Source organism: Leopardus geoffroyi, chromosome X (assembly GCF_018350155.1).
Source record: "Leopardus geoffroyi isolate Oge1 chromosome X, O.geoffroyi_Oge1_pat1.0, whole genome shotgun sequence".
Classification (NCBI taxonomy): Eukaryota; Metazoa; Chordata; class Mammalia; order Carnivora; family Felidae; genus Leopardus; species Leopardus geoffroyi.
Genome location: NC_059343.1, coordinates 32,948,532 through 32,975,202, shown reverse-complemented (window position 1 = coordinate 32,975,202; position 26,671 = coordinate 32,948,532). Strand labels below are relative to the sequence as shown.

Sequence of the window (26,671 nt, the reverse complement as noted above, 5' to 3'; positions counted from 1 at the left end):
GGCTCCAGGTTTTGAGATTCCCATATTGTCCTATTTCTTGGTTCAGTCCTCCTTTGCAATGGATCAATTTTTTTTTTTTTTTTTTTACCAGTTAAAAAGTTGTTGCAGTGTTCCAGATGGTGGCTGGTTTATTTGGAACCTCTGGCCTCTAAATTCTTTTAACATATATTCTGTGAGCCTAGAGTACTTAGGTCTTATGCTTTTGAAAGAAAAAAAAATTGCTTTTGAAAGAAAAAATATTTTAATTGTTTTTGAGACCTTGCAAATATTTTTTTTCTACTCTCGCACTTGATCACTTTGGCTGCTATAGAATTCTGGCTAAGTAATTTTCTCTGTGTATTTTGGAGGCCTTGCTCCATTGTCTTGTAGCTTCCTCAATTGCTATTCAAAGCCCAATGCTAATCCTTTTACAGAACCAGTTTTGTTTTTTTCTCCTTGGAAGTCTTTAGAATCTCTTTCTTCTTTACCATGGGGGGAAGGGAAGGGGAAAATAACAGTTACAAACACAGAGGGGAGGAGGCAAACCATAAGAGACTCTTAAATACAGAGAACCATATGAAGATGGATGGGGGGGGTGGGGGAGAGGGGAAAATGGGTGATGGACATTGAGGAGAACACCTGTTGGGATGAGCACTGGGTAGTTGTATGTAAGCAATGAACCATGGGAACCTACCCCCGAAAATAAGAGCACACTTTACACACTGTATGTTAGCCAATCTGACAATAAATTACATTTTTTAAAAAAGCAGCTCTTTCTTCTTTTTCCATTCAACATGTTGTTGGGCCCCTTAAATCTGACAACTCAGGTCTTGCACCTGAAACTATTTTTGAGTCTTTTTCATCATCTTTCCCTTTCATTTACTTTGTTCTATTTTATTGGGACTACTAGACAGAGGCTGGACTTCCTCTAATCAGTCTTTGCTCTTTTTATCAATCTCATTCTCTTTTGGCTGAACTTTAAGGAACATTTCCCCAATTTAATATTCTAATCTTTCTACTGAATTATTTTTACTTCTGCTATCATATTTTTAATTTCAAAGAGTTCTTTTTCTGTCCTCTGAATACTGCTTTCAATAACATCCTGCCTTTACTTCATACATGTGATCGCTTTCCTCTCTGACAGTATTAATTACAGATTTGGGGACTCAGGAAATTTTCTTCTGCTCCCAATATTAATTATTTACTCCAAGTTTGGTTTTCCTGTTATGATCACTGTCTTTCACATCAGATGCTTTCTTCAAAGGTCTTCTGACAGGTTCTATTTAAAAGCCTCAACCTAAAAAGCTAACTGGGAACTCTGGGTGGGGAAGAATGCTAGCCAATTGGTAGGATTTACTGTAGGGTGACAAGGCAGTGTAACTGCTTTGTCATTGGGAGGGGATACATCTACAGATGCCAATATCTGTGGTTCTTTTTTGCTGAATCTATTTCACAACCATAAGCCCTCCTTCAGTCTGCCACTTGGTGGGCGTGTCTCCTAGTGTTCTGGGGGTTAAGGAAGAGGCTAGGGTGTGTGTGTGTGCGTGCGTGTTGTGGGGGGCAGGGGAGATGTCTCACCATTCAGCATGTAATGTTGCTATTTTCAGTGAAGTACCTCATCTCTGCCCTTGACTGTGACCTGGGCCTCAAAGCCTAGAGTTCTCTAATTCAATCTGTCAAGAAAGTGAATATCAAGGCTTCTACTGAGGTCTGGAACTGTGTGTTCCTACCAGATCCCCTCAGATCCTTTCCACTGAATCTATGAATCCACCCCCCCCCCAGGGTCCATGTGTTTTGCTTCTAACAACCCTCACCTGCAGCCTTATTCCAGGGTTCAACTTTTAGGCTACAAGAGCCACATTGGCCATATGCCAACAGAATGGACATACCTGTGAAGATTCCAGCCCACATCCCCAGCTGCAGTGAATTTCTGGTGTAAGAGTGGGCCTCTAATCAGGGCAAACTCTGTGATGTAACTTACACTTCAGAGCTCCTCTACAGGAGGAGACAGAGCTGGGACTTAACCTAAATCACACCTTTGCTTGGCTTCCTGTCCTTCACTCTCACCCCCCATTCCCCCCCATGCTGGATTCTCCTAGACACACTTTCTTAATGAAGCACTTCCACATCAATCTACATCCCAGAGTCAGCTCTTGGAGAACTAGCCCAAGACCATAATCTAGTTGCTTGGGTTTGGGAAAGGATCCAGAGATCTAACCATGCTATGCTACTTGCAGCTAGTTCTATTTCAGACCTGACTCAAACCCCCACACTACCACCATGGGTTTTGAGAACCTCCCATTCCTGAACCTTTCTAGTGTTCCAGAAAGCTGAGGTTTCTGGAAGTTTGTGACAATTGTAGAACACCTTCTTGTACTGCCATTTTTATTCAATTCTTAAAAAAAAATTTTTTTAACATGTATTTATTTTTGAGACAGAGAGAGAGCATGAACGGGGGAGGGTCAGAGAGAGAGGGAGACACAGAATCCGAAACAGGCTCCAGGCTCTGAGCTGTCAGCACAGAGCCTGACACGGGGCTCGAACTCACGGACCGCGAGATCATGACCTGAGCCGAAGTCGGATGCTTAACCAACTGAGCCACCCAGGTGCCCCCATTTTTATTCAATTCTAAGTTAAACTTCAGTAACAACTTCAGCTTCATAGAGTCTATTCTTCCAAATGTTTGGGTACAACTCACTCTCCTCTTCAATAGAAAAACATGCACAAGTCTTACCTGACTTAAAGCCCTGGAAGTGAAGTAGCTCTACAGTCAGACAAACATGGGTTCAACAACTTTACCAGCTGTGTGATGACAGGCAAGTTACTGAACCTCCCTCAGTCATAATTTTTTCCCCCTAAAATGGATATAATATGCTGATCACGGTGCCTGTCATATAGTAAGTCCTGTCCTTGAGCTATTTTCTGGTGGTGATTAAAGGTTTGGGGTGCTATCACCCTATGCCTTCACCTAGTTCCCACATTTCTGAGAGGTCTGCTCAAGGTTATGGGAATAGTCTAAGGCGGTGGTTCTAAAAATGTGGTCTCCAAATGAGCAGCAGCATCTGGAAGTTGTTAACAGTGCAAAGTCTCAGGTCCTACTCCAGACCTACAGAATCAGAAAGTAGGATGGAGCCCAACCATGTGTGTTAGAACACGCCCTCCAGGGGTGCTAATGCATGCTCACATGTGAGAAATACTGACCTAAGGCCACAGATCAGAGAAAAATGTAACAGACCCCCATAAAGATGAAGTCCAAGACCTAGAGCCAGTTGGTAGTATTGAAGATTGTAAGCACCACTAATGAACATACATAACCACTCGATGATCAGGGATAGGAGGAAGTCATACTTTTATTATTAGAGCAAAGTAAATATTAAGACTATGTTATAAATGAATATAAACAGGAGTTGGGAGCTAAGGAGAAAAAGGTTGATTTAAGTTCGTAGAATTGACAGTGAGCCTATGTGACGTGGTGTTGAAATGCAAATAGAAAAGTGCATTAATGCAAGAAAAACGTAATTTCTGAGCCCAGAAGCTTAAGAAACACTTGAAAGAATCCTTAATTGTATTAATCCTTTTCTGAAACAAGCTACCAAATATATATGATCTGGAACATTTGCTGAGGAAAACTCATTTGATGTTGTCACTTCACCAGAGATTCAACTATTGAAATTTGTCTCAAATTCTGAATTAGTGCCATGCAAGCAAATGATCTTTAGAAGAAGAGAACTTAAGAGCAAGAGAGAGTTCCCTGAATCTGCCACTCAGATTCTAGGGGAACAGACCAAGAAATATTCCAACATCACTTGCATAGCAATTTCCACTCGCTGAAAGCCAATTAGGTGATTTACTCTGAGGAGTACACATCAGAGACACAAGAAAGCCAATTCCTAGAATAAGTCCACAAAGAGCCTGAAATTTTAAGAAAAGGACAGCCCTTTTCCCAGAGAAAGTAAAGTGCAGAGGGAAGCACACATAAGTTCAGGTCTTAGGGGTGATGACCAGCCACTCAATTTACTTTGACACACAATTTCTCTGAGCTGCTCAGCTTAATCCTGCATGGCATGGCAGAGATATCCCTCCAGCCCTTTATGGCCTCTGTATGAAGATCCCAAAGGTCTGTTGCTGTGACTGGGGGCGGGGGAGGAGGGGCACAGCGGCTCTGAATGCCACCACAGGGAATATTAGACAGACTGGCTCAATGTCCAAAAAGCATACCTATGTTATTTAGCCAACACAGAGTATCACTTCACATTGATGATGATAATACTCAAAATACTAATAATGGCTGACTTACAGTCTTTACTCTGTGCCTAACAGACCCTCTAAGCATATTACATGCACATTCTCAGTGGATCTTTTTGAGAGACAGACAGAGAGAGAGAGAGAAAGGGGAGATGAGCCAGTGAGTACAGGAGAAAGGCAGAGAGTGAGGGAGGGGAGTTCTCAGCATGGAGCCCACCACAGAGGTCGATCTCATGACCCTGAGATCATGAACTGAGCCCCAAATCAAGAGTTGGATGCTTAACCTACTGAGCCACCCAGGTGCCCCCCGCCATGGATCTTCATAACACACCTGCAAGGTGAGTGCTGCTTGGATCGCATTTTGCAGATGAGGAAATTCAGGCTCAAAGACGCTAAGAAACTTGGCTAAGATCAACCAAGTACTGTGGTGGAGCCAGGCTTCAATCCCACAGCTATTGGACTCTGAAAGGGCTGCCCTTGACCACTATGTTCTAATGCCTTCATTGAGAGACCAACCTACTTCAGCAGTTGTGATTCGTGATGCATGTGCACTTCTCTTTGCTTCATGAAGAAAAGAACATTTCAAATAGTAAGATTATATTTTTGGAATGTGCATGAGAATAATACTTCCTTTCTGGTTGAGCACTGGATCTATTCAGCCTTAGATAGCTGTAAAGTTTGCTAGGAATGTAGCTCCCTCCTAAAGTCATTGTATAAGTGGAGATTCAGCTGGTCCCCACAGTGCTTGCTTTGAGACTGGTAATGTTTTGGTTGCCATGGACACTAGATTTCAACACACCACTGAGCACAGGGAAATACATTCCATGCAAAGCAATGGAGCCAGCAGATGGGCACAGTGACAGGTAACTGCACATAGTGCTATGACCAATATTTGTTTTGCCACCTCTAATTTAGATGATGTTCTCACCCATCAAGTATGTAAGACTGCCTCTCATCTGAGAAACAGATTCTTTATGGGCCAGGTAGCAATACTCGCACTTGAACGTGTCAAAGTCCTATATTTTTGGGCTATTGAATGGGTAAAGCTATTCAGAAAAGGAAATATGATCTTACACAGAACAAATTCTTTGTTCAGCTTGCTAAAAGATGGATCAAATGACTTCCTGAAAATTTAATTTGTCCAAGTGGCTAGCACCCCAAGAGTAATGAGTCTGTTAACTTGGTAGGTTTCCCTAGTAACTAAATCCATAAAGAAAACAATTAGGAGAAGATAAGTGGACTTAGACATACACAAATAATGCACGAGAACATGTTTTTTTCCTTTGGGACAAACCACACATCCGAGGTGTTGTACTTAATTAATGAATACAGGTCAGAGATCAGTCAGTACAAGTGAATCATGAAGAAAAACACTAACTTGACCACATCATGGATTGTTGGCCAGTTTGCCAAGAGACCATCACCATGTGGAGATATTAAAGGAACTCGCTGACACTCGAAAGAAATCTACTGTGTGTTTTGTAGGAGCCAGTCACATGACAAACATCACTCATTAAATTAACCAGCAAAAATGAAAACAGCCAAGTTAATAAAAAATTAATACAATCTATCACTTTCACATTCAGAGGCCAATCAATATGGTGAAATTCCATAAAAACAACCTCCTCAGAGAACACAGAGAGGTTAAGTCATTGGCCAAATGAATAATTCAATACATTTAAAAGAATTTTTACTGTGCACATTTCCCCCAATGTATTGATAAGAAAATTACAAACCATGCTCTTGCCAAATAATTACAATACAAACGGAAATTTTAGGTTTTAGTGGCATGTGGATTAATAGATGAAAGCTAAGAATAAATTCTATCTAAGGAAATCTGCATTACTGAGGTTTGTTAAATCACTGTATCGTAAAAAAATAAGCAGGAAAAGGTCTAGCATTTTCCATGTGAACTAGAGTAGGGCAGCAATACATCACATGGGTAAATTACATTGGATGGTTCTAAAATGGGAGTGGTTCCATGAGCATCAAGATCATATTTTCTATCTCATCTGGAAATGTTGTAATAAAGTATCTTTTCTATTATTATGAAATAATTTAAAACTGCTGGAATTTGGTCTATTTGAGCCTTTAAAGGAATTCTAAGAAAAAAAAACTTTGGGGTATATAGTATGAAAGTATAATTACCAGAAAAAAAAAAAAAAAAGGAAATCCATGCATTCATTCACAGATGTTAACGGAGTCCTTAAACCTACAAGGGGATGGGCCAAGGCAGGGTATTTTTCCTTAAGCATTAACTGCGAACTGAAAAGCTAATATTCTGGCATTTATGGAAATCATCTTCAGTACAAAAGACAAATGATGAAAATCATGAAGTTTTGGGGGACTCAGTCAAATCTGTTCATAGGCAATCCCATAAAATTGGAAGAAAAACAGTGAGTTGGAGCTTTTCCTCAAGTCTGCTTAATGAGCCAGCAGCAATACCACCTGGGAGCCTGATAGAGATGCAGTATCTTGGGCCTTACCCCAGACCTGCTGAATCCAAACTTGATTTTTAACAAGATCCCCAGGAGATCTGTGTGCACACGAAAGTCTGCACAACAAAGGGGCGCCTGGGTGGCTCAGTCGGTGGAGTGTCTGACTCTTGATTTCCACTCAGGTCATGATCCCAGGGTTGTGGGATCAAGCCCTGCATCAGGCTCAGAGCTGAGTGTGGAGCCTGCTTAAGATATTCTCTCTCTCTTGCCTCTAGATTTGGGCTCTAAAATAAAAATAAAAAAATAAAGTGTGAGAAGCACTAATTGATAGCACAGATTTGATAATCAGCCTGTAGAGGGTAGAACCCTATTTCTGCCGCTGACTAGCTGTGTAACCTGGAACAACTTCCACAACTTCTCTGTGCCTCAGGTTCCTGACTGGGTATGATGGAGAGTGTAATGGTACCTAAGTCATAACATTGCTGGTAGTATAAAATAACATAAAATATGTAAAGTGCTTACAACAGCGTAAGCAGTAAGTGATCCATCACTGTTCTTACATCCTTTTAGCAGTTACAGGGTTCTGGCTCAAGAGTAACAAAAGATCTAAGCTATAATCCACAGAAGTGCCCCACTTCCTAGGCAGTCTATGATCAGGTGATTAGGACCTGGACTCAGCCTACAAAAATCCACATTCCCCAACTTGCCATCATATCGAGCCAGACTTCAGGGGTTTGCTGATGTGGGGTGCAGTACACAGCTGCTTACAAACAGAGACCACTCACATCCAGACTGAGTGAAATCCTGCCTATGTATTCTGTTTGGTGGAGGTTGAAGGGAACAATAAGGGGACTCATTTTCTACCCTAGAAACTTCCATCCTCATTTTCCACCCATCAGTCTGTCATATACTAAAAGTCTGATAAAACCCAACGTCAAAAATAATGAGGAAAACACCAGCACTCCCAAACACTCATGGAGGGAAAGGAAATTGATGAAATCTTTCTGGAAAGCAGCTTTGATAATCTCTAGCAAATGAAAAGTATCTGTAAACTTTGAGCAATTGTGTTTTAAAAAATTTAACCTACATGTATATACGCGCAACAGAAGGCAAAGATACGTGTATAAAAAGACATGTATGTAAGTGCACATTACATGTAAGTATCGTGTATGTATAGATGCTTGTTATCTGTGTATGTTCTTTACAGCATTGGTTTCGACAGCAAAAAAATAAAAAAACTTAAATCCATTTCATGTCCATCAATAATGGTTATATTATGGTATAGCCATGTAATCAAACCAGTATAAAGAATGAGACCTCTCTCTATGCAGTCATGTGTAAAGATGTCCAGGGTACGTTAAGAAAATAAACTCTAGAATATATATGATCATTTGTGTAGATGGATAAAGATATAGGTATTTTACACTGAATGTGTCTAAAAAAGAAAAAATCATTAACAATGATGTTCATTTTGTTATGTATCCTTCTGTATCCTCTAATTGTTTGGTTTTACCTTGTGAGTATGAGGACAGTAATAATTTTTTTAATGTGTATTTACTTTTGAGAGAGAGAGAGGCAGAGCACAAGTCGGGGAGGGGCAGAGAGACAGGGAGACACAGAACGAGAAGCAGGCTCCAGGCTCTGAGCTGTCAGCACAGAGCCCGACATGGGGCTTGAACTCACAAACCATGAGAACATGACCTGAGCCAAAGTCAGACACTTAACCGACTGAGCCACACAGATGCTCAGAGGACAGTAATAATTTTTAAGAAAAACCAGGGGGGAAAAGATCTCAAACAACCTAACCTCCAGGAATTAGAGAAAGAAGAAAAAAAACAAAGCCCAAAGTTAGCAGAGGGAAGGAAGTGATAAAGTTTAGAGCTGAAACAAAACTGACACTAGGAATACAACAGAAAAGATCAATTAAGAATTTTTTTTTGAAAAGATAAACAAAACTGGCAAATCTTTAGCTAGACCAAGGAAAAAGAGAAGACTCCAATAAATAAAATCGGAAAGAAAGAGACATTATAAATGACACCACCCAAATACAAAGGATAAGAGACTACTGTGAACAATTATACACCAACAAAATGGACAATCTAGAAGAAATGGATGAAATCACAGAAACATACAATCTACCAAGACTAAATCATGAAAAAATAGAAAATCTGAACAAACCAATAAGGAGTAAAGAGATGGAATCAGTAATTGAAAACCTCCATCAAATAAAGGCCAGGACCAACTAGTTCTAAAGAATTCAACCAAGCCGATTAAAAAATAATTAACATCAGTCCTTCCTGAACACTTTCAAAAAACTGAAAAGAAGGAATATTACCCTGATACCAAAGCCAGATAAAGACACTACAGTCCAATATCCCTAATGAATAAAGATGCAAACATTTGCGACAGAATACTAGAAAACGAAATTCAACAACACATCAAAAGGATCATACAACATAACCAAAAGAGATTCATCCCTGGGATGCAAGGATGGTTCAACACATGCTAATCAATAAATGTGATAGAGCACATTAATAGGACACAAAAATCATACAATTATCTCAACAGATGCAGAAAAAAAGCAGTTGACAAAATTCAACATCCAATTATGATAAAAACTCTCAACAAACTAGGTATAGAAGGAACATACCTCAACATAATAAAGGCCATATAAGAGAAGCCCACAGCTAACATCATACTCAATGATAAAAGGTTGAATGCTTTTCTTCTAAGATCAGGAACAAGACACAAGGGTGCTCATGCTCACCACTGCTAGTCAACATGGTACTAAAAAACAGAATCCTGAAATACATATGAAATCACAAAAGACCCTAAATAGCCAAAGCAATCTTGAGGAAGAACAACACTGCTGGAGGCATCACACTTCCTGATTATGAAGCTATGGTAATCAGAAGAGTCTGGTACTGGCATAAAAACAGACATATAGACCAACGAAACAGAATCAAAAGCCCAGAAAAAATTCACACATACATGGTCAACTAATATCGGACATGGGAACAAGAATATTCAATGGAGAAAGGATAGTTTCTTCAATACATGGTGCTAGGAAAACTGAATAACCACATGCAGAAGAATGAAACTGGACTTCTATCTTACACCACTCATAAAAACTAACTCAAAATGGATTAAAGACTTAAACATAAGACCTGAAGCTGTAAAACATGAAAGAAAGAAAAAGCTCCTTGACACTGGTGTTGGCAATGATTTTCTGGATACGACACCAAAAGCACTAGCAACAAAAGCGAAAATCAGTAAGTGGGACTCTATCAAACTGAAAAGCTTCTGCACAGCAAAGGAAATCATCAACAAAATGAAAAGGCAACCTATGGAATAGAAGAAAATATCTGCAAACCATATTATGAAGAAGGAGTTAATATCCAAAATATATAAACAGCTCCTAGCAATTCAATAAACTTGATTTAAAAATGGGCAGAGGAATTGCATAGACATTTTTCCGAAGAAGACATACCAATAGCCAAAATGGGTACATGAAAATGTGCTCAACATCATTAATCATCAGGGAGATGCAAATCAAAACCACTATGGTATCTTACCTCACCCCTGTTAGAATGGCTATCATCAGAAAGAAACAACAATCTGTTGGCAAGGATGTGGAGAAAAGGAAACCCTTGTGCATTGTTGGTGAGAATGTGAATTGATACAGTCAGTATGGAAAACAGGTGCTTCAAAAAACTAAAAATAGAACTACCAGACGATCAAGCAATTCCACTTTTAGGTATTTATCCAAAGGAAATGAAAACAGGGTCTCAAAAAGATGTATGCATCCCCATGTTCACTACAACACTATTCACAATAGCCAAGGAAGCGGGAGGTGATAAGACAGACCTTGCTGAGGGGTGTCAAGAGGTAGACATTTTGGTAACCACTCAACAGCCATTTCCCTTGCCTTTCTTCTTTCTGGTCAGAACTTTCATCCAATGACAGAGGTTAGAAATGGAGGACACTAGTCTTCCCAGCCTCCCCTGAAACCAGAAGTGGCCAGTGGTGGACAATGAGACAGAAGGGAAATTCTTCAAGTATAAAACGTTTTATACAATTAAAAAAAAAAAGAAAAAAGAAAAAAGCCTCAGATCCTTCCTTTCTACTTCAGGTGTAAGGGAACATAATGTTTGGAATGATAGTAACTATCTTACAACCCTAGAGAGATAGCTCAGATGCTGAGAACTGCAGAGAAAAAGGTTGGAAAGGGCTGGAGTTCTGATGACTTTCTCGAGTTGCTGGACCAATCTGAAATGGCCTAGCTTGACACCCTTTAGAAAGTGAGGTAATAGGGGTGCCTGGGTGGCTCACTTGGTTAAGCATCTGACTTCAGCTCAGGTCATGATCTCTCGGTTCGTGAGTTTGAGCCCCGCTTCGGGCTCTGTGCTGACAGCTCAGAGCCTGCTTCGGATTTGTGTCTCCCTCTCTCTCTGCCCCTCCCTTGCTCATGCTCTGTCTCTCTCTCTCTCTCTCAAAAAAAATAAAATGTTAAAAAAAATTAAAAAACAAGAAAGTGAGGTAATAAATGTGTCCATTATTTAGATCACTTTTTACTGGACATTCTATTATCTGCAGCTAAAAGCATCCCCACTTACACAGCTGCCAACCACCCGCCTTAGGAGTGAGCCAAGGACCCAATTAACAATCCAGCAATATACATATATATTTTTTTAAATCATGGCAAGAAGATAGATTCCTTCAAATTACTGCGTGTAATTTTCTATGGGCTATTCAGAATCACTTTCGATTTTCTGTTAGTAGACACGAAAAGGGAGTAACGTTAATTTCATTAAACAGCTACTATACACCCAGCACTACACTAGGCACTTTACCTAAAGTGAGTCACCACAGCAACTTCCCGAACAGTTCCCTTTGGTTGGGGAAATAAAATCACATCTGGGTTTTCTCAAATCTCATTTAAACAATTTAGCATTTTTTTTTTTTCGTTACAAATGAAGACCACAAACTACCAAAGTCCTTGTGACTCTGCCACCTATAAAATCACAGATATATTCCTGTCACACCGCAGCTGTTGAAGGCAGCTCGAAACATCGTTGACCCTCATCACTGTTTCAAAGGTACCACAATCCTTAGGCTTGCTGCAAAATATTGTTATTTAATGTGCTAATAAAGAAACACATACGCTACTGCATCACAATTTTAAAAATGTTTTGGTACCTGGATGTCAATGTAATTGGTTTCCTTTGTAGTCCTACGTGTTGATTTTATCCATCTAAAAATGCTAAGGCTTCACCAGATTTATAAAGGAGTCCTTGGCACAAAAGGGGTTTGGACCCCTGTAACCAGTCCCCTTTATGACTGTCCTTAATACTGTTCAATCCACTATCCATACAGAAAACTAGGGTGATCTTTTTCAAAGGTAGCGAAGATACAGACATTACCGTTTACACCTGAAGCATGTGCTAACTCCTGACTGACCTGGCCCTGCAGGATCTGATTTGACCCTGCTCCCCACCCCTACCTGGTCTGGAGCTCTCCCATCCCTCTAGTCCTTGTTCGCTCTGCTCCCACTATGCTGGCAGCCTTCCATTTCTGTGAAATCTCCAAGCGGATTCCCACCTTGGGGGCTTCGTCCTTGCTGTCTCCTCTGCGTGGAATGCCTGCTCTTAAAGCAGCCACTTCATTCTCATGCTTCAGTGATGAGCCAGGACATCACCTCCACAGAGAAATCTTCCTGGCTAGTGTCTGCCAAGCAGCACCCCTCCCCTCTCCTGCCCCGCCCCCAGTTATTTTCTGTTAAGTTCTTTCAGAGCACTTGCGATAACATAATTATATTGATTTTTGTTCACTACTAACTCCTGGCATCCAGCAAGGTGCCTGGAACATGTAGAAACCTGACATTCACGGAATGAAGGAATAAATGACAGAATAAGTTAATGAGGAAGCTATCATTTATCCATTTTACAAGTAAGGAAATTGAGGCTCAGAGATGTCAAATTATTTGTCCAAGGTCTCCAGTGGCAAAATTATTTTAACTGTGGCCCCTAGGCCTTCCCTTTATCCCTCCACCGTTTTTTTCTAACTTCCCTTTCCCTGCTACATTTTCACCAATCTGGAAAGCATAATGGACCCAGTACAAATTTTTATGGTGTGATTTCACAGGACTTTAGTGTCCCATCGCTCAAGGATATCTGCCTAAGAAACCATCAAAGCTACTTCCCTTGAGTATTTCCAGGAGAGCTAAATTGAACAAAAATATCTTACCTGGTAAGAGTGACACTTCCTTTTGCTGTCTTTCTCTACATGCATATACACACATTTTTTTCTTCTCTCTGAATCTTATAAAAGCCAACAATAAAATCAAATGTAAGAAAGAAAATTCAGAAAAGGGTAAACTAAGAAAGAAAAAAATTATAAACCCCCGGGTAAACACTAGCATACAAAAGTACATGTGATAAGGCACTTTACCCAAGCTTATTTGGACAATTCTTGCCATATGCCTCCCAGTAGCCACCATCAAGTGAGGAACATGTCAGTTATGTGACATATTCTGAAAATTAAAAAATTCAATCAATTTCCAGGAAGAGCACAACTATTCCTGTGTCTAAGTACTGAGAGAAATTCCCCTTGTGGATCCTTACAACAAGAGCATGATAGGAGACAGTAATCAGTATTCTCAACTACAACCTTAGAAAAAAAATAGATCAAGCTTCAGAGAAAGGTATCTTATGCTATCTCTTAGCAGGCATGACTGCTATAACACCAAAACCTTGCTATTCGAAGGCAGGACCAGCAGGAGCACCTGGGACCTGGTAGAAATGCAGAATCTCAGGTCCAATGCCAGGCCTGCTCAATCAGTCTGTATTTTATTGACAGGATCTGCAGGTGATTCCTCTGAACATTAAAGTTCAACAAACACTGGTCTAAAGGTTACGCCAAAAAAATTTCTAACAGACCAGTATTCACAAATTCAGTCAACACAGATTTGCTGAGACCTTGGTGGTAGGAAAGGATTCCTATCAATGGAACACCAAAAGCCACCACCATAAAGGAAAATATTGATAAATGGGTCACCATTAAAAATGAGTGGCAAAGCAAGCCACAGAGTAAACAATATTTGCAATAATACCAGAAGAAAGGTTGAGGTAACTAAATATGTACCAGGTGCCACCTTAATATGGGAATATAGCAATAATACAAAAACTCTCCACGCTTACGGAGCTTATATTCTAATTGGGAAAGAACATAAACAAAATGAAACAAGAAAAGGGCAGAAGTCAGGGGACGAGGTTGCAGTTTTAAGCAGGGTGAACAGGGAAAGCCTCACTGATGAGGGAATGACCTATACAAGGTCAGAGAGCTAGCTATAAAAATAGCTAGGGGAAGAGTATTCCACGCAAAGGGAACAGCGAGTACAAATATCACGAGACAATAAATGCTTGAAACAGCAAGAAGTCCAGTGTGGTCGAAGCAGAGTGAGCAAAAGTGGAAGAGGTATGCAGGGGGGCCAGATCATGTGGGACCCTGTCAGCCATTTTAAGTGTCTTAGCTCTAAAAAAGATGAGAAGCCACTGGAGAAAAGGTAATAGGGAGCCACCGCAGGATGTTGAATGGGGAAATAACATGATGAAGTACTTTTAAGATTGGTTTCTCAGAGGTACATGCAATTTCTTGAGAGAATCCAGCCCAGAGTACACTGCACTAATCCTAGTAAATGGGGATTCATTTGTTCAACTGTTTATTAGGTGCCAGGGCTGTGCCAAGTAGTGTGGGGAGGATCTAGACTAGGGTGAGAACTGAGGGAACTGCCAGAGGAAAGTGCATATAAATGACATTGAAAAGAAGGAAACCCAGGATAGAAGAACAGATTCTTTAGAGAGAAATGACAGAAGTCCGCAACTCAATTTAATCAAGGTTTATGGATCATCTACTGAGGGCAAAGCCATATGCTGGCTAGGACGCGCGAGTGGGGATGGGACAGAAGATTTCTATTTTCCCCTCATAAGGGCTTCAAGCCAGGCATGCTTAGCCCCTGCCCTGCACCTTTCAAGCCTGAATTTCTCAGATTACTGCAGCTGAGGCTGGCACGGAGACTGGCTTCCTTGCTCAGGTTAAGAGTGCGCGCGTGTGTGTGTGTGTGTGTGTGTGTATGTTAACCCTCAGAGCTTGTTCTATCTCCTGGGAGCAGGGGCCAAAGCACCTCAAATTGATTAGTATAAAAAGATACATCTGGCTTGGCAGGAAGGCAGAAGAGAGGTCTTAATAAATGTCTTTTTGGATCAGCGTTTCAGACTGGCCCTGGGTCACCAGTTTTGGGGCAAGGAGTCCTTGTTGGTCTGTTTCCACCTGTATGACCTGATGGGTCTCCCACTCTGTCACTCCATTCTGGAGAGAAGGCCCCAAGGCATGAAAAGGAAAGAAGCAAAAAACGAATTTGAAAATTGCCTACCACCAGACTGCAAGGTCTGAGGAGCAGATGCAAATGTAATGCAAATGATATGTAAATAGCCCCGTGGCCTTCCGAAAGGTTTCATACAATTGGAAGGGCCCTTAGGGAACTGCTAGCAGATACAGTGACTCAGAAGCAGACTGAACTATTTCAAGACAACTTTGTCACACAGATCTTTGTTGCCCTGCTAGCATAGTGCACAGTCTTTAGTGATTTTTTTTCTCACTTGGATCAACCTCACCTGCTATAAATAAACAAAAAAATATCAAGTCTTCCTGTTATCTTGGAAGTTATCTAATTACACTTTTAAAACACTCTGTGCACCTTTAAGTTTTCTTCAAACGCCTGTTTCACCCAAATAAAGTCAAGTTAAATGTGTCACTTCCTCCCTAAAACAATATTTGGCTCCAGTGGATTATGAATGAAATGCCTCTTTCCGTTCTAGTTACTATGATCCTTTGGAGGATTTTTTTTTTTTCCCTACACCACAGGAACTGGCACATTCTTTTCTAATAGTTACATGCTGTATTCAAAGTGGATCCAGGAAAAAAAACAAAACAAAACAAAAAAACAACCCATATGTAGTTGTGAGATCCAATTCACTTCAAGGAGCCACTGGAAAGCTATTCATTAAGAAAACCTGCCCTGTCAAGTATGCTGTTGTCTTGACAATCCTAACTACGCGTTTTAAAATGAAAAAATGCACATTCTATTACAATGGGGTAGAATTCTGTTTGCATTTATGTATTTAAAACAGGACAGCCCCATCAGATATACATTTTCAAAGAGCCCTGAGATGAACTGAATAGTAAGCAAACAGTAAGCACAGGAGACCCGCAGCTGGGCAGGAATTCTGAATTACAGACCCGGGGCGCAGGGAATGGGGGAGGTCGGTCGCCAAAGCAATTTACCTCCACGTTAGCGATAGAAACAATGATAGCATATCCAGCCCCCGAAACTTCCAGTACTTTGCTAGCCCTCTTAAGGTTCGAGGGTGCTTCAGCTTTTTTGGCAGGAGGGTCAAAGAAAGGGAAATCCCTTTCATTTTCGAGTTTTTCTTCTCTCACTTCAAAGGGCGTCCCTGAAGCTGTTGCGCAAAGAGGCACCTGGGGAGGCCACCACATTCGGCGCAAAACACGAACAAAGCGCAGAGGCGCGGAATCCCAACAAATGAGAGACTGAAGGAGAGAGAAGGGAAGACAAACACCGGAGATGAACCTCTGTAGACTAAGGAAATGACAGCGCCAAACAGAGTGACCAAGAGAAGAGCCAGGGAGCGCTGCTCCCGCCGCCAGGAGTCCCGGGAAGGGCCGGGCAGGCGGCGAGCGCCCTCCCGCGGCCGGGGCTGCCTCTTACCTCCTGGGCGAGTTTCTGCTTGAGCACCAGCGCGGCGCACAGGTAGCCCGCGCGGCCCACGAACAGCTCGTCGGAGCCGCACTCCAGGAAGGAGACCGGCGCGCAGACGGCGCACAGAGCCCGGAACTTGCCCAACGGCTGCACGTAGTCGGACCGTCCCAGGGCGTGGTACACGAGCGTGGCCACGGCGTACACGCCCGCTCCCCCGAGCAGGAAGGCGGCACGGGTGTCGGCGTCCGGCTCGCCCCACTCCTCCGCGCGGGCGCACGCGTCTATGAGGCGCTTGGCCGAGCGCAGGTAGCGCTCCCGGGCCCCGGCAAAGAGCGGGCTCTGCGAGACGTGGTAGAGCATGTAGGCCACCCCGGCCACGCCGCCGTACAGCCCTCCCTGGCAGCTGCTGGCCGCGGCCGCCGCCCCCCGGGCCTCAGCGCCGCCCCCGAGTGGGGGCAGCTCCTGAAGGATGCGCTCGATGGTGGCGGTGACCAAGGGCGCCACCGCCTCCTCGCACTGGCCCGCCAGCAGACTGCCCTGGTAGTCATCGAAGCGGTTGGCGAAGCAGCGCTTGGTGTCCATGCTGCCGCCCGTGCCCCCCAATGCCGGGCCGGGGTCCGCCTGAGGGCGCGCCCTGCAGCCCCGCGCACCACCTCTGGCTCTCGGAGGCGCTCGGCCGGCGGTTGATGCGGCGGGGATGGAGCAAGGAGGCTGAGACGGGAGGTGACAAGAGGAGGCGGGCGCGAGGAAGAAGCACGGAGCGGGTTGCCAAGTGGGGCACCCGGCTGCCGCGAAGCTCCCGAGTGGCCCAGGCGGCCGCGGGGGATGCGCGTCGTACGCCCCCCTCCGAGAGGCCGCGCCCTCGCCGAACCCGCCCCCTCCTGCGCCGCCGCAGCTCGGCCGCCTCTCCAAGGGGCCGAGGTGATCTCCGGCAGGACCCACGCGGGGCCCGCGCCACTCCTCCCGCTCCGCCCCCGGCTCCTCCCTTCCCGGCGGAAGGCCAGGGACGCGCGGGACACGGATCCGGAACGCTGAGGCTGGGCGTACACACGCACCTGGCGGTGGAGGTGAAAGACCTCGAGTCCCCAGTATACTCAAAGCGTGGTCCTCGAGTCAGCAGATAGGCACCACCTGGGAGCGTGTTAAAAATGCTCAGACTTCATCCCAAACCTATTGAATCACAATCAGCATATTTAGCAGGAGCCCAGGTGATTCACACGCACAGTAAAGGTTGAGAAGCCACTGAGCTGGGGGAGGGGGGAAACTAGGAAAAAACGGAGCGCCCTCCTGAAACTTGTTTTTTCATCTTGGTCACTTTGGAGTTCTCATTCTGAATGTTTCAATCCCAAAGGCTGGGGCCATCACGTTTCAAGCATGGAATCGATGGAAGGCCCCCATAGGAAAACCCCTTTGGCCTTGGTTGTCGCGTGGCCTTTCTCGGAGCGTACAGGAGTAAAAATGCAAAGACCCACACCAGGCTAAGGTAAGAGAGAGGGGGTTCTGTCTTTCTCCTACTCTAGAGACCCCTCCTTCCCATGCATGCATAGTAAGCGTCAGTAACTAGGTAATATAAAGGCAAATGCTGCGGGAGAATTCGAATTAGGCCTTTTCACCCTTTTCTGCGTGTTCTTAGGTACCTCTTTCCTCCTTTCCTCCCTGTGTTTCTTCCCTCCTGCTCTCCTTCCACCAGGCGTCATTGAGGGTCTCCTATGTGTCCTGGACTGTGGAAATAGATGGATAAACAAAGCAGAGATGGTCCTAGGCCTCTTGGAGCTTGTGGTCCGCTGAGAAAGAAGATGAGCACTTAAACAAACAAGTTGCCTTTCTTTTGCTCAGCTGTTTTAAAATCTTCCTTTCCCAAAGTGTTGACAAGTGAAGGCCAAAGGTTTCCTCTCCCAGGGGTATTTGCATTTGGCTAGGGACTGTGCAGGACACAAAAGAATAAGTGTCTGCTGGTACTGGTAGAAACGTTCCTGACACTTTGTCGGGAGAGCAACTTACTTGAAAGGCCAGTTTTTGTTTGGAGGCAATTTTTTCCTCAAAAGTGCTAATTGTCACAATGATGTGGAAGCAGAGATTAAATGGCCTGCCCCTCTGTCCTTGCTTGATGCATTCTGGAAAAGGAGCTCTGTGTGCCAGGATTACTGCCAGGACTGACGCGTCCACACAGTGGATGGTATGGCCTCCATCCATCCTATAAAACGCTGCCAAAACAGGTTTATTTTTATTTATTTAAATTTTTTTTTTTTACCGTGTATTCATTTTTGAGAGACAGAGCATGAGCAGGGGAGGGGCAGCGAGAGAGGGAGACACAGAATCGGAAGCAGGCTCCAGGCTCTGAGCTGTCAGCACAGAGCCCGACTCAAGGCTTGAACTCCCGAACCGAAAGATCATGACCTAAGCCAAAGTGGGCTACTTAACCCACTGAGCCACCCAGGCGCCCCAACAGGTTTTATTTTTAATTATAACAATAAAAAAGCTAAGTCCACTTTTAGGCAGGGAGCTTGCTGAATTAAAGGTATCAAAGAAGCAACTGGAACGTTCAGTTTCTCCGTGGGGCTTCTTCCTCATCCCTCAAGCGTAGGAAGCATTTAGGAGTGACTTTCGTTCCTTCAGACAAGGAGACATAAAATGAAAACCTTCACAGGCAGAAATGAAGCCTTATTCCACTTCATTTCTCCACGCTTCCCCCTTGTCATGAATCTGGAGGCAACTCTGTTAACTTTGACTTTGATTATCCTTTTATACATCCCGGCAGCAATGGCAGGGATTCGTGCCGCCTGACTTCAAAATAAAACTGTAAGCAGGCCTCCACGAGAGGGAGCTCTGCCTTTTCCCAGTTGCATCACCTCCTCTGTTGCCCCAAAATGCTGCATGGCAAGCAACCACAAGCTCTTACAGCCTGTAACAATAAGTTCATTGCTCATGCATCTGGGATTTTGGCTGGGCTCGTTCATGTGTCTGGGGGCGGGCTGGCTGTTGCCTGGGGTGATTGGTGTAACTGGGCTCTGTCTAGTTCACCTGTCTCTCATCCTCCAGCCAACCCCAGCATGCCTACATGGCAGTGGCACCGGGGCAAGTGCACAAGTGAAAACATGCAAGACTTCTTTAGGTCTGGTCTTAGGACTGGCACATTCTTACCTGCCTTAATTTATTAGCAAATCACATGAAAAATACAGGGTGTCTGTATGGAACTCCAAAGTACATGACAACGGGTGTGTTTACAGGGTGGGGTGAAGTGTTGGGGTTCCTAGGTGTTTGGACAGTGATGCCAACAAGTAGAACAAAGGTCACAAGATGGATGTGAAACAGCATGATTTGGGAGAAGCAGGAAGCTAGTGGCATCTGGAAGTCCTCTTAAACTCACAGGACACATTAACCCTTTTACCTACAAATGTCTTTCCCAAAGACCTCACCACTTGGTCTGTTGTACCTGCCAAAACTTCATTCCAGGGCATCCTTCAGGGTAGAGCTAGCTCTTTAGGCCACACGAGGCCTTGCCTCCAATTGCCACTTAATTTGTAAGCAGTAGTTTTTATTTTCATATCATGACTCCACTAGAAAACACTCTCCATGAGCATACGGCTTTTTGTTACATTGATTTACTCATATGCACCAAGAGCCTACAACAGTCCTTGGCACATGTAGTGGGCACTCAATAATAGTTTGTGAAATGGTAAACGAATTACTATGAGAGCATCATAGCAAAGTAACCTGGAGTGTAGAATGCAGAATGAAGCCTTTATTGAAAGTTTACCCGTTGTTTTCTTGGCTCCTTTTTGCTGTTATGTTAAGAATGTAAAACATTCTGCAGTTTCTACCTCCTTTCTTTGTCTCTCCACAGTCTGGTGGCTGGTACACTTTCCAGTGGCTTCACACAATCTGGTTTTACTAACTCTGTGTGGGAGATTACATCTTCCAGATATGGCCCTTAGCAACATCTCCTCTGCCCTGTGCTCCTCCACAATGTGACCCTGCCATTCCTTTCATTAGGAGGTAGGGTATGTGGCCCCTCTTCTTGAATCTGAGTGGGCTTATAACCCACAGAATGTGATGGAAACTATACTACATGACATCCAAAGCTGAAAAAAAAAAGATGCAGCTTCCATCTTCTATGTTGGAGCACTCATATTTGGAGCCTTGAACTGCCTTGTAAGAATCTGACTATTCTGAGGCTGCCATGTTGTGAGGAAGTGCAGATAACATGAAGAGGCCACTTACAGGTTCTTGGGTTGCCAGCCACCCAAGGTGAGTGAGCTACCTTGGATGCGCAGTCTAGTTGAACCTTCAGATGACAGAAGCTCCATGACAACCACCATCCCAAGCCCTTCCAGAATTCCTGGCCCACAATAGTAGGAGCAAAATAAAATAGTTGTTTTAAGCTGCCAAGTTTTAGGGTAATTTGTTATGCGGCAATGATAACCAGATTATCTTGCTAGCTTCCCATTGTCCAATGCCATAAAGTCCCCTGTAATCAATAGTGCTCATGCAACAGGGCAGCAGATAGTTGGGGAGAGAAATATTTGGGGGAACTCTGGACAGGGAGACAGGAAATATTCAGGCACACAGAATATTGTGTCCTAAAATAATAATTTGAGTTGGGTTCTTTAGAAGTAGCGGTGACCCCACAAAGAAATATGCAGCCTATACAAAATCTTGCCAAAGACAATTATTTTGCCCTTATCTGCGAGATTTGTCCTGATCTTTACAGAATCTCTGGCAGCATTTGCTGACGAGCAGCTCCCAACACATGGTTTCTGTGATCTTGCTGAATTGCCCAGTTCCTAGTGCTTCCTCAGGATTTCCTTATTCAGATTATGCAAAACTCTGGATGGAAAAATAGTTTTAGTGGGTTTGTCAAGGAAATCACATAAAAATGATGCAGAACTATCCAGAAAGAAAATATTAAAATCAAAGGGTTTATCTTATGCAAATCATTGCCGTCTAAGGGTGAATATGAAAAAACATCAGTAATTTTATAACTGTCAGATCTCAACACTTAAGGTTTAGTACATCTTGGGGTATAAACCACCTTAAAAACACGTTCAGATGGGGTGCTTAGGTGGCTCAGTTCGTTGAGCAGCCAACTTTGGCTCAGGTCGTGATCTCGGGGTTCGTGGGCTCGAGCCCTGTCAGCTGTGCTGACGGCTCGGAGCCTGCAGCCTGCTTCAGATTCTGTGTCTCCTCTCTGCCCCTCCCCTGCTCGCTGTCTGTCTCTCTCTGTCTGTCCCAAAAATAAATTAACATTAAAAAAAATTTCAGAAAGTTTTCCAAAGTTTTGCTCAAAGGGTGCCTCATGGAAATGGTTTAGATAACTGAGTCAGTGCTATGTCTAATCATTATACTACTTTCTCTTTGGAAATGCATCTCTGATTTTTCAGCTACCTAAACCTTAGAGACTTCTGCTTCTGTTCTTTTGCCCCCTAGAGCCCCTTCTCAAAATAGCAGCTGGAATAATATAAGTCAGATCCTATCTTCTGATTGATGTCAATGTTGTACCTGTCCCTCAAAGTAAACTCCAGAGCCTGTACGACAGCCCAAAAGGTCCACTGCCATCTGGCCCTTGTTACTTCTCTGACTTACCCTCTTATTCTTCTTCCCCTTGCTCCTTCAGTTCCAGCCACACTGGCTGCCTTGATAGCCCTCAAACCTACTAACTAGTACGAGTCTAAAGTTTGAAAGTTTTCTTTGCAGTTTTCTTTTCCTGGAATTCTCTTCAAAAGATATACTTGCCCCTTCACCTCTCTGTTAATGAAGTCTTCTGCAACTTATTATTTAAAATTTTTTAATGTTGATTTATTTTTGAGGGAGAGGTAGAGCATGAGCAGGAGAGGGGCAGAGAGAAAGAGAGAGAGAGAGAGAGAGAGAGAGAGAAAGAGAATATCCAAATCAGGCTGTGTGCTCACAGCAGAGAGCCCTGTGTGGGACTGGAACTCAAAAACCTTGAGATCATGACCTGAGCCAAAGTCAACGCTTAACCAGCTAAGCCACCCAGGCACCCCTATAACTTATCATGTAAATTACAGCCCTTTGCCCCAACCATTAGTATCTACTAACTGTATATTTTTACTGATTTATGTTGTTTCTTGTATCTCTCCCTCTACTAGAATGTAATCCCCAGAAGGACAAGAATTTCTGTCCCTGTTCCCTGCTTTATCCCCAGCACCTAGATTAATGCCTGGCACACAATATTTGCACAGTAAGTATTTATTGATGTCTGTGATACCCTTCTTAATGTCAAAAACTTCCACCAATCCCTAATTCATGGCTAAGCTTTGCTGTCTGCTTTCTTGATCAATTTCTCGATAGTGCTCCTCTTACAAGCAGCCCTAAAAAATGTGCATTTTTAACATGAGATTTGATTTTCTTTCTTGTCTCTTTTTCTCTACATCCAGCATTATCCATTTTAAGCATTTTTTAGCTATTGTATGTCAAACGTGATTGCCAGTACACAATGTAATGGCAGATTAGGAACCAGGCACAAGTAAGTAAACTGTCACCTATCACTCTATCTGAAGGAGGGACAGCCCAGTGTGATCAGTCACATTGGTCAAGAACAAGTAATAATGTACACCCTACCTTACTGGATATGAGAAAAATACGTGTCAATTATACCTTTAGGTACTATAATGTATGTGTGTGGATATGTGATTAGAATGCACTATAATCAATTATTGCTGTGCAGGGCAGTACTAAAACACAAATGCTTCTATTTTAAACTGATGAATCTCTGTAAAGTTACCTTAAATTGGCAAGTGAAGATAGGGGTGTTCCTTTGGCCAGAGTAAATTTTTTAACTTGAAAATTTTAACAGTTTCCTACATGTAGTCATTTTTAAGGTTTCCTCTCATATTCAGGATTAGGAGGAGAGGAGTGATTGAGAACCCCTATGGTGGTATAGTTCAACAGGTGTCAAATACGACCTGGTAATGAATAATGTATTAATTAATGTATTTTGTCTTGTGATAAAAAATATTTCTACTTCTACATCTATAGTTCTTATTGTTGAAAGAAGTTCTGATGTTAGAAATACAGAGTTTTTCTCTGATAAAATTGCTAAACATTTGCATGAACGCAGAAGTGGTAGTTAAAAGATCAGATATGTCTTAGATAATTGATAACTGATTATGACTCTGGAATGCTCACACTCACACTTTTCCAGTTGTCCTCAATGTGAAATGACTTCTCAATATAACTTGGCCCAGCATTCTCATGAGATATAATTAGGAGTGATATCCAGAAGGAACTGGGGTCCTAGCCTATAGTCCAAAAGGCAGAAAAATCCATTACCAGATAACCAAAGAAAGCTAAGTGCTTTGGGTTAGCAAAGATGAACAGAATAGTGAAGCTGAAAAGATCCAAGAAATCATCAATTTAATCCTTTCCTCTAACAATGAGGAAACTGGGGACCATGGCAGTCATACAATAGGGAGTCACTGAATGATTGGAAGGAGGAGTGATGGGATCATGTCTGTGCTTTAGAAAGATCAATTTTTGGGGTGCGTGGGTGGCTCAGTTGGTTAAGCATCTGACTTTGGCTCAGGTCGTGATCTCACAGTTTGTGAGTTTGAGCCCGGCACAGAGCCTGCTTCTGATCCTCTGTCTCCCTCTTTCTCTGCCCCTCCCCCGCTCTCATGTGCGTACTCTCAAAAATAAACAAACATAAAAACAGTTTTAAAAAAAAAGAAAGATTTTTTTTCTAGGAATTTATAGGCTATATTTGAAAAGTGGAAGATTTATCAGAATGATAAGCCGAATAGTCAAGAAATGAGGAAATCTGAGCTAGGTCAGTTGCAGGAAGGATGGAGAGACTTAGAAGGAGTCATGAGATATTAAGCAGGTAGGATTTACAGGCTTTGGTGACTGACTGGATGTGGGAGTAAGGAAGAAAAATGAAAGAAAATCAGTGATTATGTCTGGTTTCTGCTCTGGCCAATTGGGCCAATGGAGGTGCTATACACCAGGTCAAAGGATATAGGTAGTAGAACAGATATGAGGTATGAGAAGGAGACCAGTGGCTAATTCAGTTTTAAAACTTTTGAGTATGGCTTTCAGTCTTATTAGAGAGGTGGAGAGTAAGCTTTGGAAATGGGTTCATATAGTGAAAATATGGGAAAAGGCATGCAGCTAGACTTCAGAGCAAGGTCTGTTGTGCTTGCCAACCCAGCTTCCATTCCCTTCTTTTATCAATGATACCTTAATATCTTGAGTTTCCTTTGAGAAACAGCCATCCCTCATTCCCATAACATGTAGTTTGAAGGGAGCTAAGCCATTCCCGTGTCCCCAAGGGTGAGCATATATCCCAGGCCTGCCCACAGAGAAGCAATTATGAGAGTCTAGAACCATCGGGAAAGCTGGGATTGCCAAAGTAGGATTAAATTTACAGCTGCTTGTGGCCATGCTATGAATGTGAGGAGAATGCAGGCTGAGCCTAAAGCCACACTGAGGAAAGCAGTAGATAAAAAGTGGGCCATAGATAAAAAGTGTGACCTAATGGCACTGTTGGTACACCTATGCCTGGCTTCACCTGAAGAACTGTTTAGTTATGGGATCCCATATGTTCCTTTTGCTCAAGTGGGTGTCTGTCACTTACAAAAGAAAGGAGTCTGGACTAATTGGGGTTTTTGATAATTTAGTTTGCTTTGACTTGTTTAGAGAAGTTGGGTAGGCAGGGAGGGAAGCAAGAAAAATGTTTAGAAAGGTGGTCAGAAGTCATGTTTGGGGGAATGGTTGAGAACAAGAACTGACTGAGAACAGCTCTTCAGCAATGAATGAGTGGAGGTGTTGAAATGAGACCTGATGTCAAATTCCTGCTCCACCAAATCTTACTGTGTGACTTTGAGAAAGTAATTTAACTTTCCTTACCATCAGTTCTCTTATCTATAAGTTGGTGACAATAAGAGAATCTGTCTCATAGGATGGTTAGGATAATGCCTATAAAGGGTTTATCTTGATGTCTAGCTCTGAATAAATGTTAGCATTTGTCCAAAATCATTATTATTCTGCATGCAGTTGCTTCAAGAAGTGGGTTCCTGCTGCCTGATTACCACCTAACCTCTTGTATCTTCCTCTTTTTCTAAGTTGATTCTCCTTAGAAAAGAGTTGCTGGGGGAGGGTTTGTTTGTTTATTTGTTCTGCCTGCCTATTCTTTCTCAATGATTCCTAAGTCAAACATGTTCCATTTAGAAGCCTAAAGATTTCTTTTTTTTTTTTTTTTTAGTGTGACAAATTCAACTTCTAAGGTAGAAAAAGAAATCATGCTGTGTTTTTTCAGCTTTGATGTGATTGCTAATAATAAAGATTCAAGTTGACAAATTTTGTTGCTGATGCATAAGACAGAATAAAATTAATCTTTTTGAAAGCTATCTGGTTCTGCAGGGCTAAGAGTAGGCAGGAAAGTAAAAACATATGACATAAAGCCATGGAGGAGAGCAGATGTGCAAAGGAGGATAAGCGGGCGCTGTATGAGGGGGATGTTTGACTCATTGGTTTTCAATCTTTTAAGTACAATGGAAGCTTTCCAAACTTTCTCCCTACTTCCCCAAACTCTCACAACTTTGAAACAACCCTAAGATGTCTTTGGTTGCTTTGGTTATTTGAACTACTTTGGAAAAGACTGACAGAGAAATTCAGTTTATTCTTGGCCAGAAGTTGTACAACCCAAACTTAGTGAAAAAAGGAAAAAGTAAGTCTATTCAGTCTCTTAATTATATTTTCTCTTTCAATTAAGATGTTTCAGAAAGTTGTCAATGTTATCTCTGTATTTAACATGCAGGTAAGTAGCTCACCATAGTTACTTGAAATTCACAACTAGAAGCTTCACATAACTGAATCTCTAGGCCACCACTACTCGGTAAAATTGGTTTTTATTCAGATGGTGACACCTAGCCTCTTTTTGTCAAAACCACTGTGCATTTGGATTTTGTGTTTTGCCTGAGACATGCAAAATTGGAATTCAGATATAGAATACTAGTGGATTCAGGAGAGATAAGTAGGTAAGTACATATAAATGATGAGTGTAAAAGCATCCAAAAGATTGGCCTTCTATAAAAGGGAGCCCGAAGATCAGTCAATGGAATAGAACATCATGACAGTCTAATAGGTTCTTGCTGCCAGATAAATGTCATGAAAAAGCAGAGATATTTATCTAGTCTCAATATTTATTTTTAAATCTGAAGTCTATTATCTCTTATAAGGGCTTTATTTCATTTACCAAATGATTAAATATAAA

At 42.5% G+C, this 26,671-nt stretch overlaps 1 protein-coding gene across 1 annotated transcript in view; it reads right to left on the bottom strand.

The window, feature by feature from the left end:
- Positions 1-17,323, bottom strand: part of LANCL3 (LanC like 3) — a 96,021-nt gene extending 78,698 nt beyond the window's left edge. The window contains exon 1 of the mRNA XM_045471577.1: positions 16,450-17,323. Within this exon, the coding sequence (XP_045327533.1) occupies positions 16,450-17,022 (573 nt within the window). The 5' untranslated portion in view covers positions 17,023-17,323. The remainder of the gene's footprint in view (positions 1-16,449) is intronic.
- Positions 17,324-26,671: the final 9,348 nt, after the last annotated feature.